Raw genomic sequence first — 22801 nt, forward strand, 5'->3', positions numbered from 1 at the left:
CAACTAAGCTATCCGGGTGCCCATGCCCTCCAGATTCTTACCTACAAAGTGGTAGTCTGTATTGTGATTCACAACACAAGATGCTGTATATGAAAACATACTGTACATTTCCATTAAAGGTCTCAGTGTTTCTGCTGGAGAAACAAAATCTGTAGATTATTCACATTATATTGCCATACTTACCATCTCTTCTGCAGCTCTTCAATTTAACTGTTTAACTGAAATATATAGTCCCAGTTTTACCTGAAAAACAAAATAGCAAATCCCCACATAACCTTATCAGCAACACCTTCTAGATAAAGTATGCAGAGTAATTCAGATTATAACAAAGGCAAAAGGCCACTTCTGTTCGACTTCTGCACTATATCTACACAGGATAAAAGATGTTCCTGTAGATATCAATGTGGTGGGTGTGCCTTCAACCATAGTGTGTCTGTCTGTCTTTGTGTGTGTGTGTGTGTGTGTGTGTGTATGTATGTATTATTTGTAGGCTGTGGATGTCACTCTTTCGTTCTTTTTGTGTTTCCCCCACCCGTCTTTCCTCTTTGTATGTTTTGGCCCTGGGGCAAGTTTTTTTTATGCTCCAGTGTTTTGCCTGTGGTTTGTTTGTGGTATTTCTTAATCAGTAGAATGTAAATAAATAACATTTGATCACAAAAATATTTTTGTTGCAAAAGATAATTCACATTTCTCTTCCATGACCCGCTGTTTGGCTATCAGTGAAGGTCAGATAATACCATTTACCATCAGCTTTGAATTTTGTCAGCTTCTTCATCACATCGTGAAAAAGAAGAGTCATTTCACGCCAAGGAGAATCGTCCGTATCAAAATGACATGTTAATGGATGCATGTTCCGGCTATGACTCTTGAACAAGGATTCAATTATAGTCAGATCAAAGATACAGGACAACAAAGAGATGAACGCTATGAATAAAAATGTGTTTTTCTGTATTCATATTCCAGTAAGTGATGGGAATCCAGATTGTATCATTTTGGAGATGGCTGATTGAATTCAGTATTTTCATTATCTGTCCTATTAATGCATCTGCTGCGCGTGCATTTTTATATTATTCATGAGTGGAGTTTTAGCAAGGATCAAATTTTGGCAAACATTATGCTAATTTGTTATCCACTGTAATGCAGGCGTAATGTCTTAGTCTCATACAACTTTGTCATTTTATTTAAAGTGAGGAAATACCTCAATGTTTTGTTTAAGGTTCAGCAGTAGAGGGCAGTGTATGAATGAGTGAACGTGGGTAGGCGTTATGTCAGGACTGGTACTTTCAATAGTGAGTGTCTGGCCATGCTTTGGGCATGTGTGTGAGTATACAGTATGCGTCAGAAATATAGAAATAGGTCATGTTTCTGTGGGTGTCTGTGCCTGCAAACAAAATCAGTATGCAAAACATGCGAAGCCAGGGCTCTGTGTGCCATCGGCTTCTCATGAACCATCACAGTAATGACACATGATAGTAGATGATGAATCTTGATTAGGGATGTAAAGATTGTGTTGCTGCAGACGCCATAACGACACAGCCAACTGTAATGTTACCACGGTCAACTCGCAACCACGCTGTCACTCTCTATGTGTCTCTCTTTCTGGTCTCTGCAAGGGTCGCTGTGCTGTCTGCAGAGAATGCTGGTTGCCCCTGACAACAGTTGCTAGGATACCATTTTGGAGTGACTTCATAGCATCGGGCACGCTTAAACCGTGGCTCATGATGAATAAAAACCAATTCACTTTTCCTTCGAACACAAATGTGCACCCACCACATATGTACACATATGTACACATATGTACACATATGTGGTGGGTGTAGAAAGTGTTTTCATGTTTGGCGCAGTCCCATCTACAGTGGCAGAAGCTTCTTAGCTGCAATGAGATGCGTTCTTGAGGGAGAAATGTGAATGTAGTTTGTCGGATGGTTAAGTTTTTGTTCAATCTGGCTAAAAGAACACATTTTTAATCAGTAGGACCACAAAGGATGCTTCTTATGTGGATGGAAGTTATGGAAATAAGATTGATTAAGTATTCTCTCTCTCATTCTCTTCTCTCTTGCCCACTCTCTCTCTCGTTCTCTCTCTCAGTCCCTTATGTCCTTCTCCTGCAAAACCTTGCTCACATTACCCTATACCATTCATCTTTCTCCCTCTCTAATTCTCTGTCTCTCTGCAGTAGTGAGATAAGATGTTCCTTCTACTGAGCTGTGGTGAGGTGTGAGAGAAGAGGGGCTTTCCCTCTCTCTCCCTTTAACTACTACCAGCACTGCAGGCCAATGAGGGCAGCCACATATAGCAAATGTATATCTCATGTGCATATCGGTGGAGGACATTTTCTGTGTGTGCATGTGTATGTGTGTGCTTGAGCGTATCAATGTGCATGTGTAGCATGTTTCCTGGGATTGCTGTTTAATGAACTCTAGATTAGATGTCAGAAAAACTCCCTCTGGCAACAATCAGCCCAGCTCTCTCAAACATGGCCAGGGCCCTTGGCTCTGGGAATGGTCTTAAGTAGTTTCCCACTCCAATATATCATAGTAAATCTCAGCCTCGGCCATGAGTCCGACACCAAGCAGCAGCAACCAATTGCGTTGAAATCTTGTTAAAAGCTCCCGGAGCATCGGGCTCCTGGGTAGCTCACCTGGTAGAGCAGGCGTCCATATATAGACGTTTACCCCTCGATTGCAGCGTCCGCGGTTTTGACTCTGCCCTGCAGCCCATTGCTGCATGTCATTCTCGCTCTCTCCCCCTCCTCTTTTGTGTCTTCAGCTGTCCTATATAAATAAAGGCCTAAAATGCACAAACAAATAATCTTTAAAAAAATCTCCCAGATCAGGGAGTGTGTGAGTTTTTAAAATATCACGAGATATCAGCGTTGGAGTAATTCCTGGATTAACCCGTGTACTGTTCAGCAGCTTACCTCAAATCTCCACCAGGACTGAGAATTTTAAATATTTAATGGAGATAATGTGCTTAATTGATTTAGACAGTAATTAACACTCTTCTTGGCTTACTACTTTAATCCCACAGATACACACCACATAGATCTGCCAGTGTTTAGTGCATTGCCCCTTTGCCTCTGTAAATTACGTAATGTGGATGCTGAAATAAAAGATGTGTGTTGATACTGACTAGAAAACATAATCCAAAACAAAACAAACCATGAATCATTTTTTCCTATTCCAGGACAATCAAACATGGAGGATGACGACTGAAACTTTAGCCCCAAACGTGTGAGGGTCCAGTCTATCTTATTTACCATGAGACCCCCCACAGTATTGATAGCAATTGTTAACAGGCACACATCTTGTCACTCCAACTCCCCCCTGAGCCGATGCTATTGGTCTGCTTAGAGTCTCAGTGTGTTGTATGGGAGTCAGCAGCAGTTCGCTCTCTTGTGACACTGATTTAGCTGTAATGCTGTGACAGGGTTGCACATTGACTTATGGGTCCCTCCGTTTCCAGCCAGACACCTGGGCACACACAGTGAATTACGATGAATATGACTTCTCGCTTTTTCTTGCCTTCCTCCTGTCTCTTCCTCTCCGTTATCATCTGCCATGGTGCTGCCAACCTGCTTTTGTTCAAGTGGGTCACCTGGGTTGCTGGACCAAGTTATTAAACGTTTTTAAACACACAAGCAGATCAAATTCCACTATTGAAATATCAATTCAATATCAAATGACTATTAAAACTAAATAAAGTAACTAAAAAAATGGTGTCTGACTAAGTCAACAGTGGAGAATTGGAATGGCCACAATGGCAGATGGGACAACAGATCAAAAGACAAAAAGACATTGAATCAAACCATGTAGTATGAGCGGCTCTAAAAGAAAGCAGAGAATCTCTAATGGTCCCTTTCTTGCCCTGATAGTTTAATTGATCATCATTGCAATTAATCCCTTTGTTTTCCCGTGAAGTTACAGTCTGTTTAGCAGCGGCTAATTACCTCAGTCCATTGGACGTCAGTTTTTTGCAGTGTAATTGCAGCTCTCTGTAGAAACACAAACAGCCAGAGAAAATTACACACCATTTTCACATTTGTGCGCGTTGCAGCACTCGCAAATTGGCTCAGTCCAAATGCTGTTGTTTATAGTGTGGCGTTTGCAGTTAGCCGCATGTACTGAATGTAGAAACCAAAAAGGTTAAAACAAACTAGAATCACAAGGCCTTATAAGAGTAAATCAACACACTCGCACCAAGGTGTGCTAGTTGACCGCTTGATTGAAAAACTCACAAGGAATTCATTTTGGGGTCCAGCTGTGGCAACAGGGACAGGAGTGAGGAAGAGGAGAGGGGAATGGGAGAAGCGGGATGGGGAGACTCAGAGGGTGGGGATGGGTTTAAGGGCATTGTGCAGTGTATTGCAGTGTGCACTGCATTGTGCAGTATTGTCCTGTGATTGTATTAGTTATCACCCACCCCTATGTCCCATCCACCCATTCTCTCCATTATGTATGGCTATGTGCGGTTTAATAGTGTCTGGAAAGGGTTGGGGGCAGGGACGAGGTGTGTGCTTGGTGTGTGCTTGGTGTGTGCTTGGTGTGTGTGTGTGTGTGTGTGTGTGTGTGTGTGTGTGTGTGTGTGTGTGTGTGTGTGCGTGCGCATGTGGGATTCGCTGACAGGTTAACATTCACTGTCAGCAGTAATGCGGTGTGGTGATATATGAGGCTGTATGTCGCTGTGGCCTGCCAGACACATGCTCATCCAGTCTGGTGGTGGAAAAAAACATTTTCAACCTCGCTTTATCCTAAAACAACATTTCTACACTGGTAAAATACAGCTCTGCCTAAAAACATAATCTCTCCCATAAACACACAGAGAGCAGAGCTAAAGTAGCAATATATATTCAGCCAACATTAGGAAAAGATAGAGAAACCAAAATAGAAAATGGATCAAATTAAGTATTGTTTGGCAAAGAATTAAGAAAAAAAGGTATTCTGGAAAATGTGAGGGGCAAAAGGTGCTTGAAGTTTATACATAAGGCTCTAGATAGGGAATACATTGGGTCTAACATTGCTCTAAAGGTCAGAGGTCAGCTTAATAATGAGATTTGTGAGTTAGTGGTTGATGTAGTGTGTGTCTTTGCCCACGTGCATGTGTTTATTCATTATTTGTTTCAGCTTTTTGTCCTTGGGGTGGGTGTGTGTGTGTGTGTGTGCGTGTGTGTGTGTGCAAGCTTGTGCTGTGATACAATCATATGGTCTGATGACCGTGTGAAGTGGTAAATCGTCCGATGGGAAGTGGACCACGGAATGTTCTCCTATGGGAAATCTCCTATTTAAATATGCTTTATAAATGGAATATGTCATGACTAAAAACCTAGTTCATTTAATGAGATGTTAATTATCTCAATGATCTTGAATATTGCATCACCTTTCACCTTCTAGGCCTCCGAACTGTGTGTTCATGTTGTGATCATGAAGTCCAATTAAAATCAAAATGGCAGGTTTTTCAAAACCAAGTTCATAAATTAGAATTCTGCTCATTTTCAGGACACTCTGACATTCTGAGTCAACATTGATCAATTTGACACAACTGTTTGCTGCATTAGCACACACACTGTACTGTATAGGGCCGCACCTGCAGGTTGAATGTTATTGATCTTGTCCACACTTTGTCGTGCTGAGATGTCTGTGTCGTCCAGGCCAGCCTGCGATCAATGCTGTTATGCAGCATGTTCCAGGTTCCTGCCTATCTGCTTTTTCTTCGCTGCAATGGTTACGTGACGGTGTAACCATCCCCGTGCGTCAGCACCAGCATCAATCAGCAGACTATTCACCACCAGCTGTGGGGATTTAAAGGCATGTTAACACACACTTGAACACCAAATCATCATCAGACCCGTTTATGTTTTGCATGGAAGAGAGAAACGGAGGTTTTTGTCCACGACGGAAAATAAATTGGTTAATTTGTGAATTAAAATATGAGGGTCATCATTGTTACGGTGCCAGTTCAATAGTTAGTCGTGTGTACAGTTCTGTGGTATATAGCATGGTAAGGATGTGGGATACTGTGCATAGAAAAACTAATGGGCGATCCTCAACGGTAATGTCTTTTGTGGTTAATTTGGTTAATTTAATGCTTTTTTTTCTTATCTGGGTCAATACAGAGAAGCCAGGCTAAAAATAATTGATAGAGAAAGGACGAGGGATGCAGAGAGAGCACTGCACTTGGTGTCATGCAATCCAGGCAGTGAGGCTTGCTGCCACCTGAACCACTGGTGTCTTCTCCCTTGTTAGATCCAACCGCTGCCAACTAGAAAGGCAACAGGCACAGGAATGCATCCATCTTATTTATTTATATCAGTTTTAATGGTCTCACTGCTTCTCCGTGCTCCTACCCAGCACATATTGTTGCTATAGCAACGGCAAGATGCAGCTAGGAGCAGAGGTGATTATTTGTCCGTGATTTTTATCCATTTAAAAGAAAGCACATTAACACACACTTAACATTAACACACATACACAACGATGCACTCGGCCATCACCCTTCATTTCCCAGTTTGTCTTTAATGGCAGCTCCATTGCTTGCAACAAGCCAGAAACCTGCAGTGAACAGGAGGACATGGCATCAAACCCCTAATATAACAGCCTCCAATATGCCAGATGACCTTTAACATGTTGTAATTATTAGTTATGGTGCAGTTGTAGCCGTGTGAGCGTGGGTAGGGTATGTGTGTGTGTGTGTGTGTGTGTTTGTGTGTTTGTGTGTGTGTGTGTGTGTGTGTGTGTTTCAGTGCATCTGTGTGTTTGAGAGAGTGACTCATGCCTTGTCTATTAAGAGAATAGAGGGTGATCAGGTTGCTAGGCGATTAAGAGCCAGTATTGTCTGGAGGGACAATAGTGGCCCCGAGAGTGTCCTCTCTTCTCTTTCTCTGTGTCTCTTTCGGTTTCTTTCTCACACACACACACACACACACACACACACACACACACACACACGCACACACACACTATAAATGTACATTTTGTTTGACCCCCCGGCTTGAGGCTTGGGCGGGAACAAGGAGTTGACAGTGAGCAGGAGGATGAAAAAAGAAGCATTATGGGAAGCAGAGAGGGTAAGGAGGGACGGACGGAGAGAGAGGAGGAGAAGGAGAGGAGAAAGGGCACTAGCAGGAGAGTTGTACCGTTAAAAAAGACCTGCAATCATTTGCCACTTTGACGGGAACAAATGTAGCTGGAGGCAGTGAGAGAGAGAAGGGGACAGGCAGAGGGAGAGAGAGAGAGAGAGGGAGTAACAAGAAGCCAGGGAGAGAGAGTGAGAGAGAGAGAGAGAGAGAGAGAGAGAGAGAGAGAGAGAGAGAAAGAGACCTTCCATGGACATTGCACATTCAAACCGCACAGCTTTATAGGGGAATATCGCACACCAACTGACAGGTCGGCGGAAGGAGGAGAAGCACCAGGACTTTGGCACTGCTGTCTCTCCTCCTTTTCCTCACTGTGTGTGCCTATGTGTGTGTCGGACACACACACACACACACACACACACACACACACACACACACAGGCTCTCTCTGTGTGCCTGTCAGTGTGCTGGGCTCTCTGGGTGGGTAGGGAGCTGCGTTGTAGAGGAGATGTTCGCTCTGAGGATGAGACAGCGTTTCTAACAGGATCTATTTGCGGACTGGGATAATAGACTGACACAGCTGAGAGGACCCAAGCCCACCGGAACCAACCAAATCAGCCATGGAGGGACTGCTGTCTCCAATGAGGACGCGGGTAGGTTTCCATGGGGATTACAGAGCATCCCAACTACTGTTTTTTCCACAGGAATCCATCACCAGAATGGCACATAGGGAGATAGCATGCCTTGCAAGCTGCTGGGCTGCAGAAATAAATCAGTCCGTGCCGCTGTAGCCTTGGTGATGCAAGAACTCGAGCTGAGAAGTTTTCTGGCGTTGCTAGGGGCGATAGGCAGAATGCTGGGAGAGTGTGGAAGACACAGGAGGTCTTAGATAGAAGATAAACATGTTTAATAATTGCAGAAAATGTAAATACAGTTTTAGTTTGTATGCAAAACGTGAGTGTGCACATGCATTTTTGTGTGTGTGTGTGTGTGTGTGTGTGTGTGTGTGATGTGTGTGATTAGCAAGGGGTTGCTTCGAAAAGAATGACTCAGTGTTTCAGAGTGGTGCCTCTCTCCCTTCAGTACAAACCACTGTCCTTTTGATTTAGGAGAGAGAAAGAAGGAGTGGAGAAAGATGTGCAAGGGAGGAACTGGGCTCAGATTGTACAGTGAGTTGTGTGAATATTGTGTCAGTTCACTACTGTTGTAACTCGCGTTACATGACTTTTTGTTTGCATCTCTGTCTAACATTAGAGCTTTTGGGTTGGTGTCTCACTGTGCTCAGAACATCTGTCTGACAGTAAATGTCTGTGTCTGTGCCATATAAAAAAGGCTAATGAAAGAAGGAAAGGGTGTGTGTATGTGTGTGTGTGTGCCTGTGTTACTATCAAAACACACTTGGTTAATTGTCTGTATCCATGTGCCTGCATGTGACATCCAGCACAATTGTGTGAACACTAATGGACCTTGAGAGTTGTCTCCCTCCCAGTTGAGATTTGACATGAAAACCTGTTTGTTCCAGCTGGGAATTTATGTTTAAGAAATATTAGTGTGTGTGTGTGTGTGTGTGGTGTGTGTGTGTGTGTGTGTGTGTGTGTGTGTGCGTGTGTGCGTGTGTGTGTGTGTGTGTGTAATTTGTGAGAGAGGGAGAGGTAGATGGATAAGAAAAGCACTGTCATATTGAAGCTGTGATAATGTTATTAATATTTCTAAAGACATAATTGCATTTTTGGAAGGAGAGGAGACTGATTTTGTTACTGTTTCTTAACCATATCCAGACATTACTTTAACATCTGATCCACTGTGAAATATTGCCCCAATTTGAATCAGCTTTGCACCCTAAATATATTAATATATTATTTAGTCTCTTTCTAATGCTTTTTCCCCCAGCCTGCTTCTCTCTCAGAGGACAGAGATGATTTAGAAACCTGCCTCTCTCTTATACGTGCCACCCTCCCTTCCCCCTCATTATTCTATCACCACTGGTACAGACCCAACCAACCAAAAATACATCCTCTATGCATCCCCCACTAACTGTGTGTTGATCTTAACATATATATTTATAATCTGTTTGCTCATATTTTGAAATATAGGATTAGCTGAAAACCATATAGTGACTTCCACACAAGCCTCAATGAGTTGTGAAGGTGCTGAAAGGCACAAAGATGACCTGATGGTGTTGTCACACACGAGTACCCCCGCCTGCTCACCTCTCCTCCCTCACCTTTACGACTTGCCTTTTTTTCTCTTCATTTCATTGTACCTTTGGTGCTTTTTTTCTTTCCCCTTGTGCAGGATGAGCCACAGACTCCCTGTTTGCATTTAAGCCAAGAGCATGTCTGTCTCTTCCTTGCTTCTCCGTCCTGTTTGTCTGCCCACCTGGCTACCTGTCTGTCTGTCTGTCTGTCTGTCGGACACTCGCCGTGTCTTTGGCAGTTAGCACGAGCGCTGTAATTGGTATTTGCAGATCGGGCCATGATCTAATCCAAAGAGGAGTGTTAGCGGGCTGTTTGGAGATAGACTTGGCTTCAAAGTTATGGCGTGGAATCAAGCCTGCTATATCTGTGCTGTCTGCCACTCTGGCCAGATTTGCCCAAGAGCTGTGGGAATCCCTTTTAATAATGACTAAATGACTTTTGCATTTATCTTCATCAGCCACATTGAGCTTCAAATGCCCCTCAGTCGATCTGTTTATCTGAGGTTTGGCATCAAAGCCCCTTTAGTAGATTTATGTGAATGAATCACAGCATAATGAGCCACTGCAGGAGTTTCTCAAAGTTTACACTGCATAATCTCGCTTTGATGTGCCTTTTCTTACCTCTAAGGAGGGATCTAGTGAACAGCGACTTTGATTTGTGAAATCATTTTACACCCTATCTTTCAATTTACTTTGTAAACAGCACCAGAGATGCGAAACGTAAAGAGGGGAACAAAGTAGAAGCAAGGGGGCAATACCAGGGTGTTTCACATTGGCAGTGGGGCAATGTGTATTTGCACCCCAAAAGTACAACAGCATCTAGACGTGTGTGTTTCATATAGTAACAAAATATGTTTTTTCTTTTTTTTTTTTTATAAATGAGTGTATGGTTTAATTTTTCAAATGGTTTGAGGTGTTCTGCTAATTGGGTATGTTTGTGTGTAGTGTTTTGAAAAACCCGTCCCTGTTTTTTAAAATAGTGCTTGAGCAAAAACAACTTTTATATCTTTTATAGTTCTGATTTTTCACACATATAAAACCAAAACCCTATTCAGTATTTCTATTTCAAAAGACAAAAAAAGAAAATCCAAGTATGCCTCTAGGTCTTGCCTCAGGGATACACAAAAGGTGACCTCAACCCCGAGATAACAGACAGGGAAAAGCAATAGCCTGTAAAAGCTGCACTGCTCCTAATCCCCAGCTCACTACAATTGGGAAATTGTGCTGAGATGGCTGTGTTGAAGAGTTGTGCTCAAAGCTCATTCTCCTCTACCTCACAGTCTGTATCACTCTCCCTCTCTATTTATATATTTAGGGTGACAGTAATGGGCAGTGAAGCAGGAAAATGAAATAAAATAAGCATCAGTAAGCTGTGTTATATCCAATGCAAAAGCAGGTCAGCACACACAGAGCATGCAAAATATTGTGAGCAGAAGTATTCCTGAGGGAATCTGACAGAAGTTGCCAATTTGTTATGTTCGGCATCCATAAACTTTCCTCATGCATATTCCTCATTATTGTATAGTCTCTCCTTACGTCTTTTCAATGGGATGTTATAGTTTGGTATTGTAGTGAGGACATTACTGATTCAAATAGACATTATTGCACACGATTTCCACATCCCAGCTCTGCTTAACTGTGCACACTATCCGCCTCTTATCTTTCTGAGGCAAAGATGAGAGGGAAAGAACAGATTTAGACAGGCATATACGAACAGAAAGACACGCTCACAGAATTAAAAGTGAAAGATCAAGTCCCCTCTTGGTATACCCAGTTGTATGTAATATATGCATATAGGGCAGTAGAACAGGGAGCTGTAGCTTTATAGGAAACTTCCTCTGGAGAAAGTGTGCTTTTATACGCACAAATCACTTAGTGTGTGTGTGTGTGTGTGTGTGTGTGTGTCTGTGCGAGCGCCTCTGTGTGTGTCAATTCCTCCTGTGTGTAAGTGGATCAATAGTGAGTAGTTATCAAGAGATTAACCCCGTCAGTGCTCCATCAATCTAATCAGAGAGACTCCTCTGCTCTTTCTCTCTCGTTTACTCACTCTTTCACTGCTGTCGCTCATCTGCTGGCTTGCTCTCTTTTTCAACACAGTGTCGCCTCTCTCGTCTCTAGCCTGTTTCCTCTTCAGGTCATGTGTGTGAACATGCATGTGTGTGTGTGTGTGTGTGTGTGTGTGTGTGTGTGTCCAGCTGCCCATGACAGATGGAGCCATTACAGAAATTGCCAAAGGCTTGGACATGCATGAACACTTGCCCACAAACACATATTTATTCCATTAAGGAATGGCCATTTCACACACACACAAACACAGACACACGCACACGCACACACACACACACACACCACACACACACACACACACACACACACCACACACACACACACACACACACACACACACACACACACAACACCATACACCTTCTTCTCACCTTCCCTCTTCTTGCTGTTGCCTTAGCTCCACTGCATCACATGCAAAAATATCACAAGCATTCCAACTTGACATCAGTCTGACTAATTTTCTCCCTCCCCCCAAAATCCCTACAAGCCCTGGGTACCACATGTCCTCCCCCCCCCATTTTCTCCTTCCTTTCCCCCTCCATCCATTGTCCATCCAGCCATCCATCCATCCACCTGGTTCATTAGCAGCCAGGCGGCTATCAGGATGGTTAAGGTCAGGGTGGCATGGAGAAAAGTATGAAGCAGCCAAGAGGGAAGTGACCAGACCCACATCCCTGAAGCCAACCGTCTCGCTGCTTAGATGAAAATAATTAGTAGAGAAAGGCAGATCTGGTGGGGTTTAGATTAGCAGCACAAGGTGGAGCTGCCTTTGGCAAGCAACTCAGACCCAGAGACACACACGCACCTACACACATTCAATACACAGCAGGTTGGCTGGCAGCATTTAAAGGCCAAAGTAAGCAGCAATGGGGAGATGTCTGGAGGCTGGCCGCCACATGAGGCACATGCAAACAAACACATGCTGAGGCACACACACACACACACGCACATTGTACAGCGCCATCTCCCAGCTGTCATCAACTGTCAAGGGCAGTCTCAATTAGGAACAGTGTCACAGTCGGGATGTACTGTGATTTTATTAAAAGTAAAAATAAATGTAACCCAGTTGTCCCTTTTTTTTCAGAGATAGTGTATCTTAAATATAACAGAGATGCATTCTTTATTTGGTTTTGATAATTGAATTGAAATTGTTTAAAACGTAGTCACAATATACAGTAATAAAGCTAATTATAGCTAAGAATCTTTGACATTATCATTAGCTTCTGACCTTTTCATACAACATGCACATCTGTTAGGACACGTTCTCATTCATGACAAACAGGGAGACAGATAAAGAAAAGAGAGGCAGAACTGTTGCTTTACTGTGTAAGATGAGATCAGTGGGATGCCATGTAAAGAGATATCATCCAACAGTTTGAATCTCTCATCTCCCCTTTCCCCATTTGAAGATGTGGCACTGCATGTCGGCCGTACGCCATCTCTGATCGAGTGGTGTGTGTGTGTGTGTATGTGTGTGTGTGTATGTGTGCGTGCGTGTGTGCGTGTGTGCGTGCGTGTGTGTTGGCACATGTGAGCGTACCGTGCTGTGTCAAGCATGTCAAATGTACTCTTGTCCCCTTGAAGAGGCCCGAGCGATGAGATCAATCGGTGCGCAATTGAGCAACCAAAGTGGCAAACCTGGGATGCACTTAATGTTAGGTGTTGTCATGGAAACACGGGGTGCAGATTTTCCACTTCATTGCCTGACATCAGTCTGCAGGCATTTTTCAAAATGATTTCCAAAGAAGGCAATTGAAAGATGGGTGGGGAAATTAGTCAAGTGTCCAAAAAGATAGTTAAAAGACACAGTAGCATCACAATGAGAAATTCACACAAAATTCAACACCATGCTTCGATTAAATGCACTTGTGTTTGTGAGTCAGTGTTAAAACTATGCACTTTAGATTAAAAATCCTTTAGCAGTCCTATTGTGTATATTGACTCTATCTGTGTGATTGCATAGAATAGATAGTCCAAAGAGAGCTTTCCCTATACTGCTTTTAGCCTTTGGAGAATCAGAATGGCAATTACACTTTCCTACATTGGACTGTAATCACAAGCGTGCACACACACACACACACACACACACACACACACACACACACACACACACACACAGACACTTTTGATGAACGAGCAGAGGATTGGTACCGTCACCTCTGCAACAAAAGGTGACCCTGCATTGAACAGGTATCATACATCACCCTATCAGTAGATCTACTTAGCAATTTTACGCATACACAAATACACATCCACTCACACAGGAAATAGATGTTTCTTATCTACTCCAGTCACACGCTCTTAAGCATTGCCTCCACTCTTTATTGTGACATTTTTTTACCTCAACCTTAGCAGAGACCTACCGTTTCTAGCCCATTTCTCCGCTCTTTTAAGCCATCCTACCTCCTACTTTATACAGCCTCCCTTGGGCTCTGAACTGTGACCTCTTTACATGAGCAGAGAGGAAGCTGGCAGCAGTCAGTAGCAGCACGCCCGAAATACGATTGGCTGACCAAGAACTGGAGTAGTGTCAACCCTGTCCTGAGGGGAGAGAGAGAGAGAGGTGTGTTGTAGTAGGAAAGAGAGGACAGAGGTAAAAGAACAGCATGTATTGTGGAACCTAATTTCCGAGGTGTTAAGTACATCTACTCTATCAACAGAAAAATGCCATGAAACAAGTCAACATTTAATACTCACAGGTGGTCTCGAGCAGCAACTGCGCTGGTCCAGCTTTGACCTATTCACATACACTGAGGGATACTGGCTCTATTACAACTACAAATGTAGCCTGAAGCGCCGGGTAGTACAATGGAAAATTGTTCCCCCACCACCGCAGGGACTCAGGTTCAATCCCTGGCAGTGGTGTTTCTGGCTACTGGCCTGGGTGCCTCTTTGAGCGTAATTGGCAAAGTATCAGGTAGGAAGCCACAAAGGATCATATATTTGTAACTGCACTGATGTGATCACGTTGACCTCCTTGTGTTACTGCCTCCTGATGAAGCTTTTAAGTGGCAGAGGAAAAGAAGCAATTTGCGAGTCCTCGTGTCTCGGAGGTCTACACCCTCCCCAGGCCAACAGAGGGAGGTATTACTTTTGCAAAAAAAAACTGCAGTGCAAAGGTACAAAAGGAGAACAAACTCAAAAGAAAAGAAAAAATACAAATGCAGCCATTTTTGTTTCAAACAGGTACTCTCTCTATGACTATAAAAGCAATATTCATGGTTTGTATTATTAAAAAGACTATAGTGTTACAGATTTTACAGCAGTTATTCTAAATATTTAATTTTCATGTTTTTAGCATTTTTTTTCATACTTTAGTCATTTCAATTCAGAGTGCACAGTGCATGCACAGATTTTACATTTGCACTTTTTATGCTCTAGCACGCTAATGTCTTATTTATGGTTGAAACACACGACTTCTCAAGGAGACAAAGACATTGAACACTTTCCCCCGTACACACATACAGATGCACACACAAACAGTGCATACCCGCAAACACGCATGCACACTTGTCCATTTGCATGCTCCATAACATCTACATGTACAGCTCCAGACATATGGACCCATATGCTGCCACCAGACAGCCTCATTGATGTAGGCCTAGCAGGTTCAGAGCTGCTGCATGGATGGATGGATGGATGGATGGATGGATGGATGGATGGATGGATGGATGGATGGGATAAGAGGAGTGATAGAATAAAGGACGATGATGGTGAAGGTGCCCGATGATTGAACGTGGAGGGGGGAGGAGAATCTTTAGAGCCGTTCTTGACTTTCTGAGCAGTAGTCCATGACGCCAATGCAGTTTACAATTCCATCGGGCTTTTGGGATCTTATTGATGCTTCTCAGCGGGAAAAGCAGCAGTGGAGACATGCTTTTAATAAATGTCTTTCTACAATAGGTATACACTAAGGGATTACTTGTGTGTGTGTGTGTGTGTGTGTGTGTGTAAGTGTGTGTGTGTTTGGCTGCTCATTAACTGTTGTCATTATTCAACTAAACATACTTCAATTGGTGTAGAAAATCCAACCATTTTTTTTCTTTAACTTCAATCTCACTGTCTTGCTTTATTACCAAAGTGTAGGTAGTACTCTGTATTTTATTGGACCCTTCCTGTCACAATTTTTTCCTCTCATCACCAATCCGTTTCTTTAACTACGAACACTCTGCAGCGGTTGCCAGGTATCCTATTACAACCCTTTTCCCATGTGTAGACATCTGCCATTACGCTGAATTAAACCCAAATATGGAATCAAGGTTGCCAGATTGATGCTCATCTATCCTCCAAGGAATACTTACATCATCCTAAGTGTCTTGCTGACCCTCGATGCACTCATTACTGCTTGTTAGAACAATAAATGTGACGTGTGTCAGATTCATAACTCACCCTGTGTGTGTGTGTGTGTGTGTGTTTGTGTGTGTGCTGAACAGATGTGAGCATCTGCCATTGCAGTTAAGGCCATTAATACATGTCCAAAGGTGTTTGTATGTGGATGTGTCTGGTTTTTGGCAGCAGCTGTTTGTATTTGCTGTGTACTCCGTTTGTACATGTACTTTTGGAAGTTGTCTGACAAACTTGATTGTATATAAATGTGTATTTATGAGACACAGATAGTCAATTTGTGTGTCTCTTTTCACTTGGGAAATGACTGGATCCTATGCTTACTCCCTTAGTTAGTTGAAGTTGCCCATATGTACATTTGCACATTTAACACATACTTAAAACACACAACAACAGAAGCTAAAACATTTGGTAAAATAGTGATACAAATTTTCTACTTGCAATTCATCAATCGCATGTTGGGAATCCATAAACATAATATGGATGTTAAAGAGGAAGACAAAGTACACTGTCAACCTCAGTTGTGGAATGTTGTCCAGCATGTCCAGAAGTGGGTGCAGTTAAATGTTGGGAAATTACTATTTAAATACTGGCCTTGAATACAAACAGTTTCAAAATAATAGTGCTACAGGAAAACACCTTTGTAAATCATACAGTAGTTTTTGTTAAGGCAAACGTTTCCCATGGGCACTGATCCAGCTTTGTGGTAAACGACGTGTTGCAACCATCCTCTTGTGTCTTTGTGGAAGCTTGCAACACTGTTCATGTTTGCCATTGTTAATTGCCCGATTTTGCAATACTATGCAACATTACAGGACTGTCTTTCAATCACTGCACATGTGACCAGGTGTTATTTGACTTCCTTGGAAGTCTTGGCCTAGTTGAAGTCTTGTACGCAAATGTGTCTTAATACCTCCTTTCATGTGCCGTTTCTGTAATTTCATCCACCTCAAATCCTTCCCAGAGCGTCTCACCAGTGTGCTGCATGTCATACTCTGACCACTAGAGTGTGCTGTGTGATGGGATTCCCCTTTCCTAGCCTAAGTCTTCCCTACATCATGAGCCTAAGCCCTTGGAAGTCCAGTTGAGTTTCATTCACCTGAGAAGAGCAGGTCATCTTGGTCCTATGTGTGAAATGGTACTTCTTCCTGTAGCTCCTTCAGTAAAGTTCAGTTAAGAGGAATGTCTCCACAGCAAGGACAGCCCTGGTGAAGAAAACCTCCTGACATTGCTTAATAGTTGCGGCTGTCAGTAGCAACCGGCCTCCTCCTTGCTATGTCTTTTCTGATGTATGGAGCCAATAAGAGGAGACCTTCAGCTCTAATGAGCAGTGGTCTGCTGCTCTGCTGCTGTGTGTTTGTGCTGGCCGTTTGGCCCCAATAAACACCGAGCTTTATTGGACAACTTAGTTCCTCTCATCCGTCATCACAGCTTTCTCAGAGACACAAGGGCTTGTGGAGGGGACCAGGTGGGGAAGGAGGAGAGAAAGAGGGAGGGTGTGTGTGTGTGTGTGTGTGTGTGTGAGTGTGTGTGTGTGTGTTGTGTGTGTGTGTTTGTGTGTTTGTGTGTGTGTGGGGTGGGGTGTGGGGGGGGGGGGGGTGATTATGTATATAATTAATGACCTCATCCTGCTCCTCCTGCTGTCAAAAAGGGGGACAAAGAGCAGGGAAAGCAACTGAAATCAAGAGAGAGAAACTGACAAGAAGGAGTAAGGGAAGGACAGCGAGGGACAATGAGATTCAAGGAGGGAAGCATATGTTAAAGGCTGCATGGCTGCATAATGAGTTTTGTCAGTGACCGAGTGGCCATCACATAAAAGTGCTGTGTAATGGAGGGGCTATTACATAGGACTCACCCCCCAATAAGTCCTCCCTCTCTTCCCCCAGTCCTTAATTTTTCATGTGCCCAACGTTTAGCTCTGTCCAGCCTCCCTTATCTTTCTTAGCTTCAGCTGCTGCTCTGTTCCCATGGCAATGATATGAGCTGAATGTAAATAAGTGGTAAATACCAAGGGACAGGACCTTAGCTTGCAGTGAAACCCGGGACTGATCATGCCCTACCTGTCACAGCACTTTTTTTTCTGACTGCTGTGGAGGCAAGGAGGTGTAGCAAGGACAAAGGCAAGAGAAGGGTGGGAGGTGACTAGTCTGTCTAGCAGTGGACCCCAGTGGAGGCTGTAGCCCCAGGGGGTCTGTCTGACCCCCCTCTGTCAGCCCACTCCCTCTCTGGTTCCCTCTTTGATTCAATTTAGATATTAAATGTTTGCCCGTAAAACATGCAGTAGTAACTGACCATCAATACATCAAGCTAATCAATGTAAAACCATACGGACACAAACTGCACGGCTGTGATTTATATTTTACCTTCACAGTGATGAGAGAGGTATGATGTAGTAATGTCAGGAGGTGGACATGATCTCCTCAAATTACGTATGTTTTTCCCTGAACCCCCAGGGCTCTCCTCCTCCTCTGCACGTCAACAAAGACAATCTGGCTGAGTCAGTTGACCAGCGTTCGGCATTGGTTTGCGTGGCAGCGGTGCACCTGTCAGAGGTGTGGGGCCCATCTGTACAGTAACAAGCAGCTTAGTCCCATGCCTGCAGCAAGAGGTGGAGCTGGCACAATCTGGTTTGGGTTACTGCACTCCTGGGAGAAGACATGCATGTGTGTTGTGGGTTATAAAATGAGTAGGTCATGTTGGCTCATTAAAAGAACAAGGAAATGCAAGTACAAGTGTGTGTGTGTGTGTGTGTGTGTGTGTGTGTGTGTGTGTGTGTGTGTGTGGTGTGTGTGTGTGTGTGTGTTTTAGAACGGTGTGCACAGGTGCATCCTCTTTGTACTTTACATTTGTTTTTTACCAATCCTTTGTTAGTTTGTGGTTTGCATGCCTAAGGGGTCTTTAATGATTCATTGTCTATAAAGAAGGAGAGTTGTGTAGTGTTGAGGGGCTGAGAGGTTTACGAGGGTTATAAGCACAGCTGCATCCTGCGTTTAGACGAATGAGTCTTACGCAAAGGTCTAAGGAATGGCTCGAGTATGAGGAGTGCAGGAAAGCTTACATTAATGTATGGGTTTTCAGTAGTTAGCATCAGTGGATATTGAAACTAATCCTAGTTCATATAGGACATAGATTAGTAGCTCTGGGGCCTACTGTTCGTAGATGATACACCCCTACGTTTGTGTAAACATCTATTCATATCTATTGTAAATAATCAACATATAGGACAGAGATCCATTACAAATATTCTGTCCACATTTTTAAAGCACCTAGACACACACACACACACACACACACACATGCGCGCGCACACACATTTAAATGGGAAATGTGTTACCCCATGTTTTTTCCCCTGGGTGTACAATCATGTATAACCCATTTCCTCTCATGATCTGGTCTGTAAAGATTAGCTATGTAGCCGTATCATCAAACATTTAACCCTCACGCTGCTACAAATCTGAGGATGGGGACTCACGTGCTCGTCTTGATCCTAAGTTGATGTGAGTGTGCTGATTGCACGCTAGAGTAATTCATAAAAGTTGTGCAGACTTGCTGGCAGACGGGCATGCCTGCTTACCAGAGTGTTAATTGTTAAATTAGTGTCAGGTAAACAATGTATTCATATCCGTCTATCTGTGCCTACTTCTGTGCAAGGCGTGGGCTGTGAAGCCTCCTCAGCACTGGGAAAAGTGGGCTAAGTTTACTGGGGCAGAAAATGCTGGAGCGTGACTCAATCCAGTGCCTTCATACAAACCAGCCTCTAAAATATGCCTCTGTCACATACTGTCTGCTCAATGCCTCTCAGATCCACTCACTCTGTGTTAAGAGGCTTGTATGACAGAGAAGACAGAAGCAAAGGCTGCGACCTTTGTAAAGTTAGAAAAGGTGGAATGTATGGGTGTTTGTTTTAACAAATACCTTTTGATCCCCTGCATATCCAATATTCTATTCATTTTCTACTCATGTATGAATGGGTCTCACTAAAATCCAAGGTGACTTTCACTGCAGCAAGAATGACATCAGATAGTAGAGTGCACCTGCCTCTCTCGTTGCAGGCCTTTCTAGAAATCACACACAGACACACACACACACTTCCATGCACACACACACACATGCTTGTGCCCAGAGAGACAGACAGAAATGGAGAGCCATTAACTGTAATGTGGAGCGACAGATTTGGGGTGCGGAGTGACACAGCAAAATTCAAATTACTAACAGTGCTGCAGAGAATGACTAAGCAGAGTCCCTTTCATCTGCACTCGCTGTCCTTTGTCACTCGAGGCTGACAAAAAAAGACATGAATGGAGACAAAGAAAACTGGAAAAGACAACAACTGACAGCAAAAAAAGATAAAAATACTAAAGACAAAAACAGACCTTCATTAAATAAAGATATGTCAAAAATAATAATGCTAACAGGCAGAGCAATAGACATAGAAAAATGCAACACAATAGTAATAAACGCACAGTATGACATACATCAAGTAAAAATAAACCTTTACATTTATTTGGCTATACACATGAGCAGTTGAGGTGTGTAGGAAGTGTGTTGCATTCTCTGCAGACTTGAACAGCTACTTCTCTACTGTATAAGAGTAAACCCTTTAGACAGGTGCTTAAGAGGCTTTATCAACATGTCTGGAATAGATACTATTTTTGAGTGTTCGAGTGTGTGTGTGTGTGTGTGTGTGTGCAAACCTCAAACCACTTGGAAGATTTGATTAGAACACATCCCTATTTTCCAAGCAAGGTGGAAATCACGATCAATGAGGCTCACACCGGAACACACTCTGCGCTCTTGCTCAAAATTAGAATTGAAGACCAAAACTGTCCTCAGAGGTTTTACTATCAATCAGAATCCGAGAGACCTGTTAAGGCCAGTTTTGCGATGCACAGTCTGAGGTGCTGCAATAACTACCACCCTGGTGTTCTCGCTGCTTACTGGATTACCGGGACTGTCAACTTCCATGAGGAAAGCGGTGGTGGAGAGAGATTGGAAAACTCCACAGACTGCTTCAGTGCGCTTCATCTTAAGGTACTGTTAAATGAAGTTGATTATTAGTTTATATTTTCTACCATGTCTTTTATGTGTATCTATAAATCTATGTAATAGTCATTGTTTATTTATGTGTGTATGATCATATTGAGGTGGCAGTGTTTACAGGGGATTCTATATTCCACATGTTTATTCAAGTAGATCTGTGCAGAAACAGTAGCTTGGCTGTTCAAACTCTGTCTCTTGTGTAAATGACACAGTAATGTGTTTGTGCATTTGTAAGCACATGTGAGTGTCCCCTGTATGTGTGTGATGGAAAATAATGTGTTGTTTGCTTCTACGTATTATGCAAAGAGGGGAGGTGATGTTCTACTCTCTCTGCAATGACTGTTGTAAACATTGCACCGACGATTCATTCCTCTCCCTTCACACACACACACTGGATTCTACACAGAAATCTGGGTTTTAGCCCTAGCCGTGCTAAGGAGTCACACTGGGACATGCTGTCCTGTGTCGCCACTCTGTTGGGGGCTAAGCTCCTCACTAATGACAAATGCTAGTCTAGATAGGCTACCTGCTGCTCTCAACACTCTTCACTGCATTCAGACTCCACGTGCCACCTGCTTCACAAGTCTTAGTAGCCATATACTGTCCATCTTCACAATGCTGGAAGGTATTTATAATACATGAGTGGCATGCAGATGAGAATTAGAGGGATATTCTGAGTTACTAATGGTGGGGTATTACATATTCACATCAGGCAGCATTAGGAGAGAATTCAGGATAACAGTGAGGCTTCCTGATGGCAAACAAAGGACTTCTGTGCACTCTATCTTTACCACCCAGTGACATGTATCATGGTGAACGTCCGCGTGTGTGTTTGTGTTTGCGTGTGTGTGTGTGTGTGTGTGTGCGCGCGTGTGCGTGTGCATGTGCGTGTGTCACAGAATCCCGGCTGTGCAATAGACTTGGTCACACCCCAGTGCTCCTGACCAAAGAGTTGACGTGAGGACTGATGAGCGGCCGATCCAGGCAACCCCACCCCCAAGATAGGTTAGAGGGCAAAGGTCATTGGCACTCTGGGTCTGTACGGTTTAGGAAGAGGGCAGGAGAGGGAAACAAGATTGAGAGGGATGTGTCTGAGATGCAGTGGGGCTGAGAGAGATAAAGAGAGATGAAGCAAAAGGAGTGAAGAGACAGAGGTATGAAAGGGGGTTTGATTTGGAGAGAAAGGAAGAGGTGGGACCATGTAGTTAGACCATTAAAATACTTTAGTTCAAGGAGAAAAATGTGTCAAAAACTGAAAACTGCTCACTGAATTAGTAATTTGCATTATTACTCTTGGGTGTATGCAGAAATGTTGTACTTTTTTTTAACTCAGTCAGTAGGAAGTTGGGTTGGGAACCAGAGGGTCGCTGGTTCAATTACCGTACAAACCAAAGTATGATGGTGGATTGGTAGCTGGAGAGATGTCAGTTCACCTCCTGGGCACTGCCAAGGTGCTCTTGAGCAAGCCACCGAACCCCCAACTGTTCGGGATACATTATTATTAATGCTCAGTGTGTCCCTTTAAGGAAAAATGGGATTCTGTGACTACAGAGCCAGACCTTTCTCCACACTGTCAGTCAAAATGCTTTGGCAAAAACAGTCAAGGAATCCTCAGTAACCAGCATCCTATGTCACTAATACAAAAAAGAGAGATAAATCTGATCACTAACCAGTTGCATGGTCGGGTTTTCCTGCAGTACCTCCTGTTCCCAAAGTAACTTGGTGACTTTGCTACATGTATGTAACTACAGTTTGTGTCTCCGTCCTTAAAGCTTGTGACTGTATTCAGTTACATCCTGTTTGTTGTTTGCCCAGCTAAACTCACTCTCCCCTTTACACCACACTGTCTGACTCAGTCTCTCTGTTTCTTACTTTCTCTGAGTCTGGTTAACACAGAGAAAAAGGGGGGTACATTCCACCAGCGTTTGCCAGAAAAACAGTAACAACCCCTCTCCATGGAACGTCCCACCAACATCCGTCGTCCCTCTGTTTCCCTTCTACTTCCCTTCCTCCCTCAGGGAATCATTTCCCCTCTGCTCTGCTTCACCCTTATTTCCCCTCCCACCCCTCTCCTTTCCAACC

The 22801-nt window shown here is 43.4% G+C and overlaps 1 protein-coding gene across 2 annotated transcripts in view; it reads left to right on the top strand.

The window, feature by feature from the left end:
- frmd4a (FERM domain containing 4A) overlaps nt 1-22801 on the top strand; it is a 103569-nt gene that overhangs the window by 13006 nt on the left and 67762 nt on the right. Inside the window, exon 1 of one of the 2 annotated variants that reach the window (XM_032524499.1) lies at nt 7494-7724. The exons of the other annotated variant lie outside the window; for it this stretch is intronic. Coding sequence (XP_032380390.1) covers nt 7692-7724 — 33 coding nt within the window. The 5' untranslated portion in view covers nt 7494-7691. Of the gene's footprint in view, nt 1-7493; nt 7725-22801 lie in introns of those variants that run through there. 2 annotated transcript variants of the gene reach the window in all.

This window comes from Etheostoma spectabile, chromosome 8 (genome assembly GCF_008692095.1).
Source record: "Etheostoma spectabile isolate EspeVRDwgs_2016 chromosome 8, UIUC_Espe_1.0, whole genome shotgun sequence".
NCBI classification, from domain to species: Eukaryota; Metazoa; Chordata; class Actinopteri; order Perciformes; family Percidae; genus Etheostoma; species Etheostoma spectabile.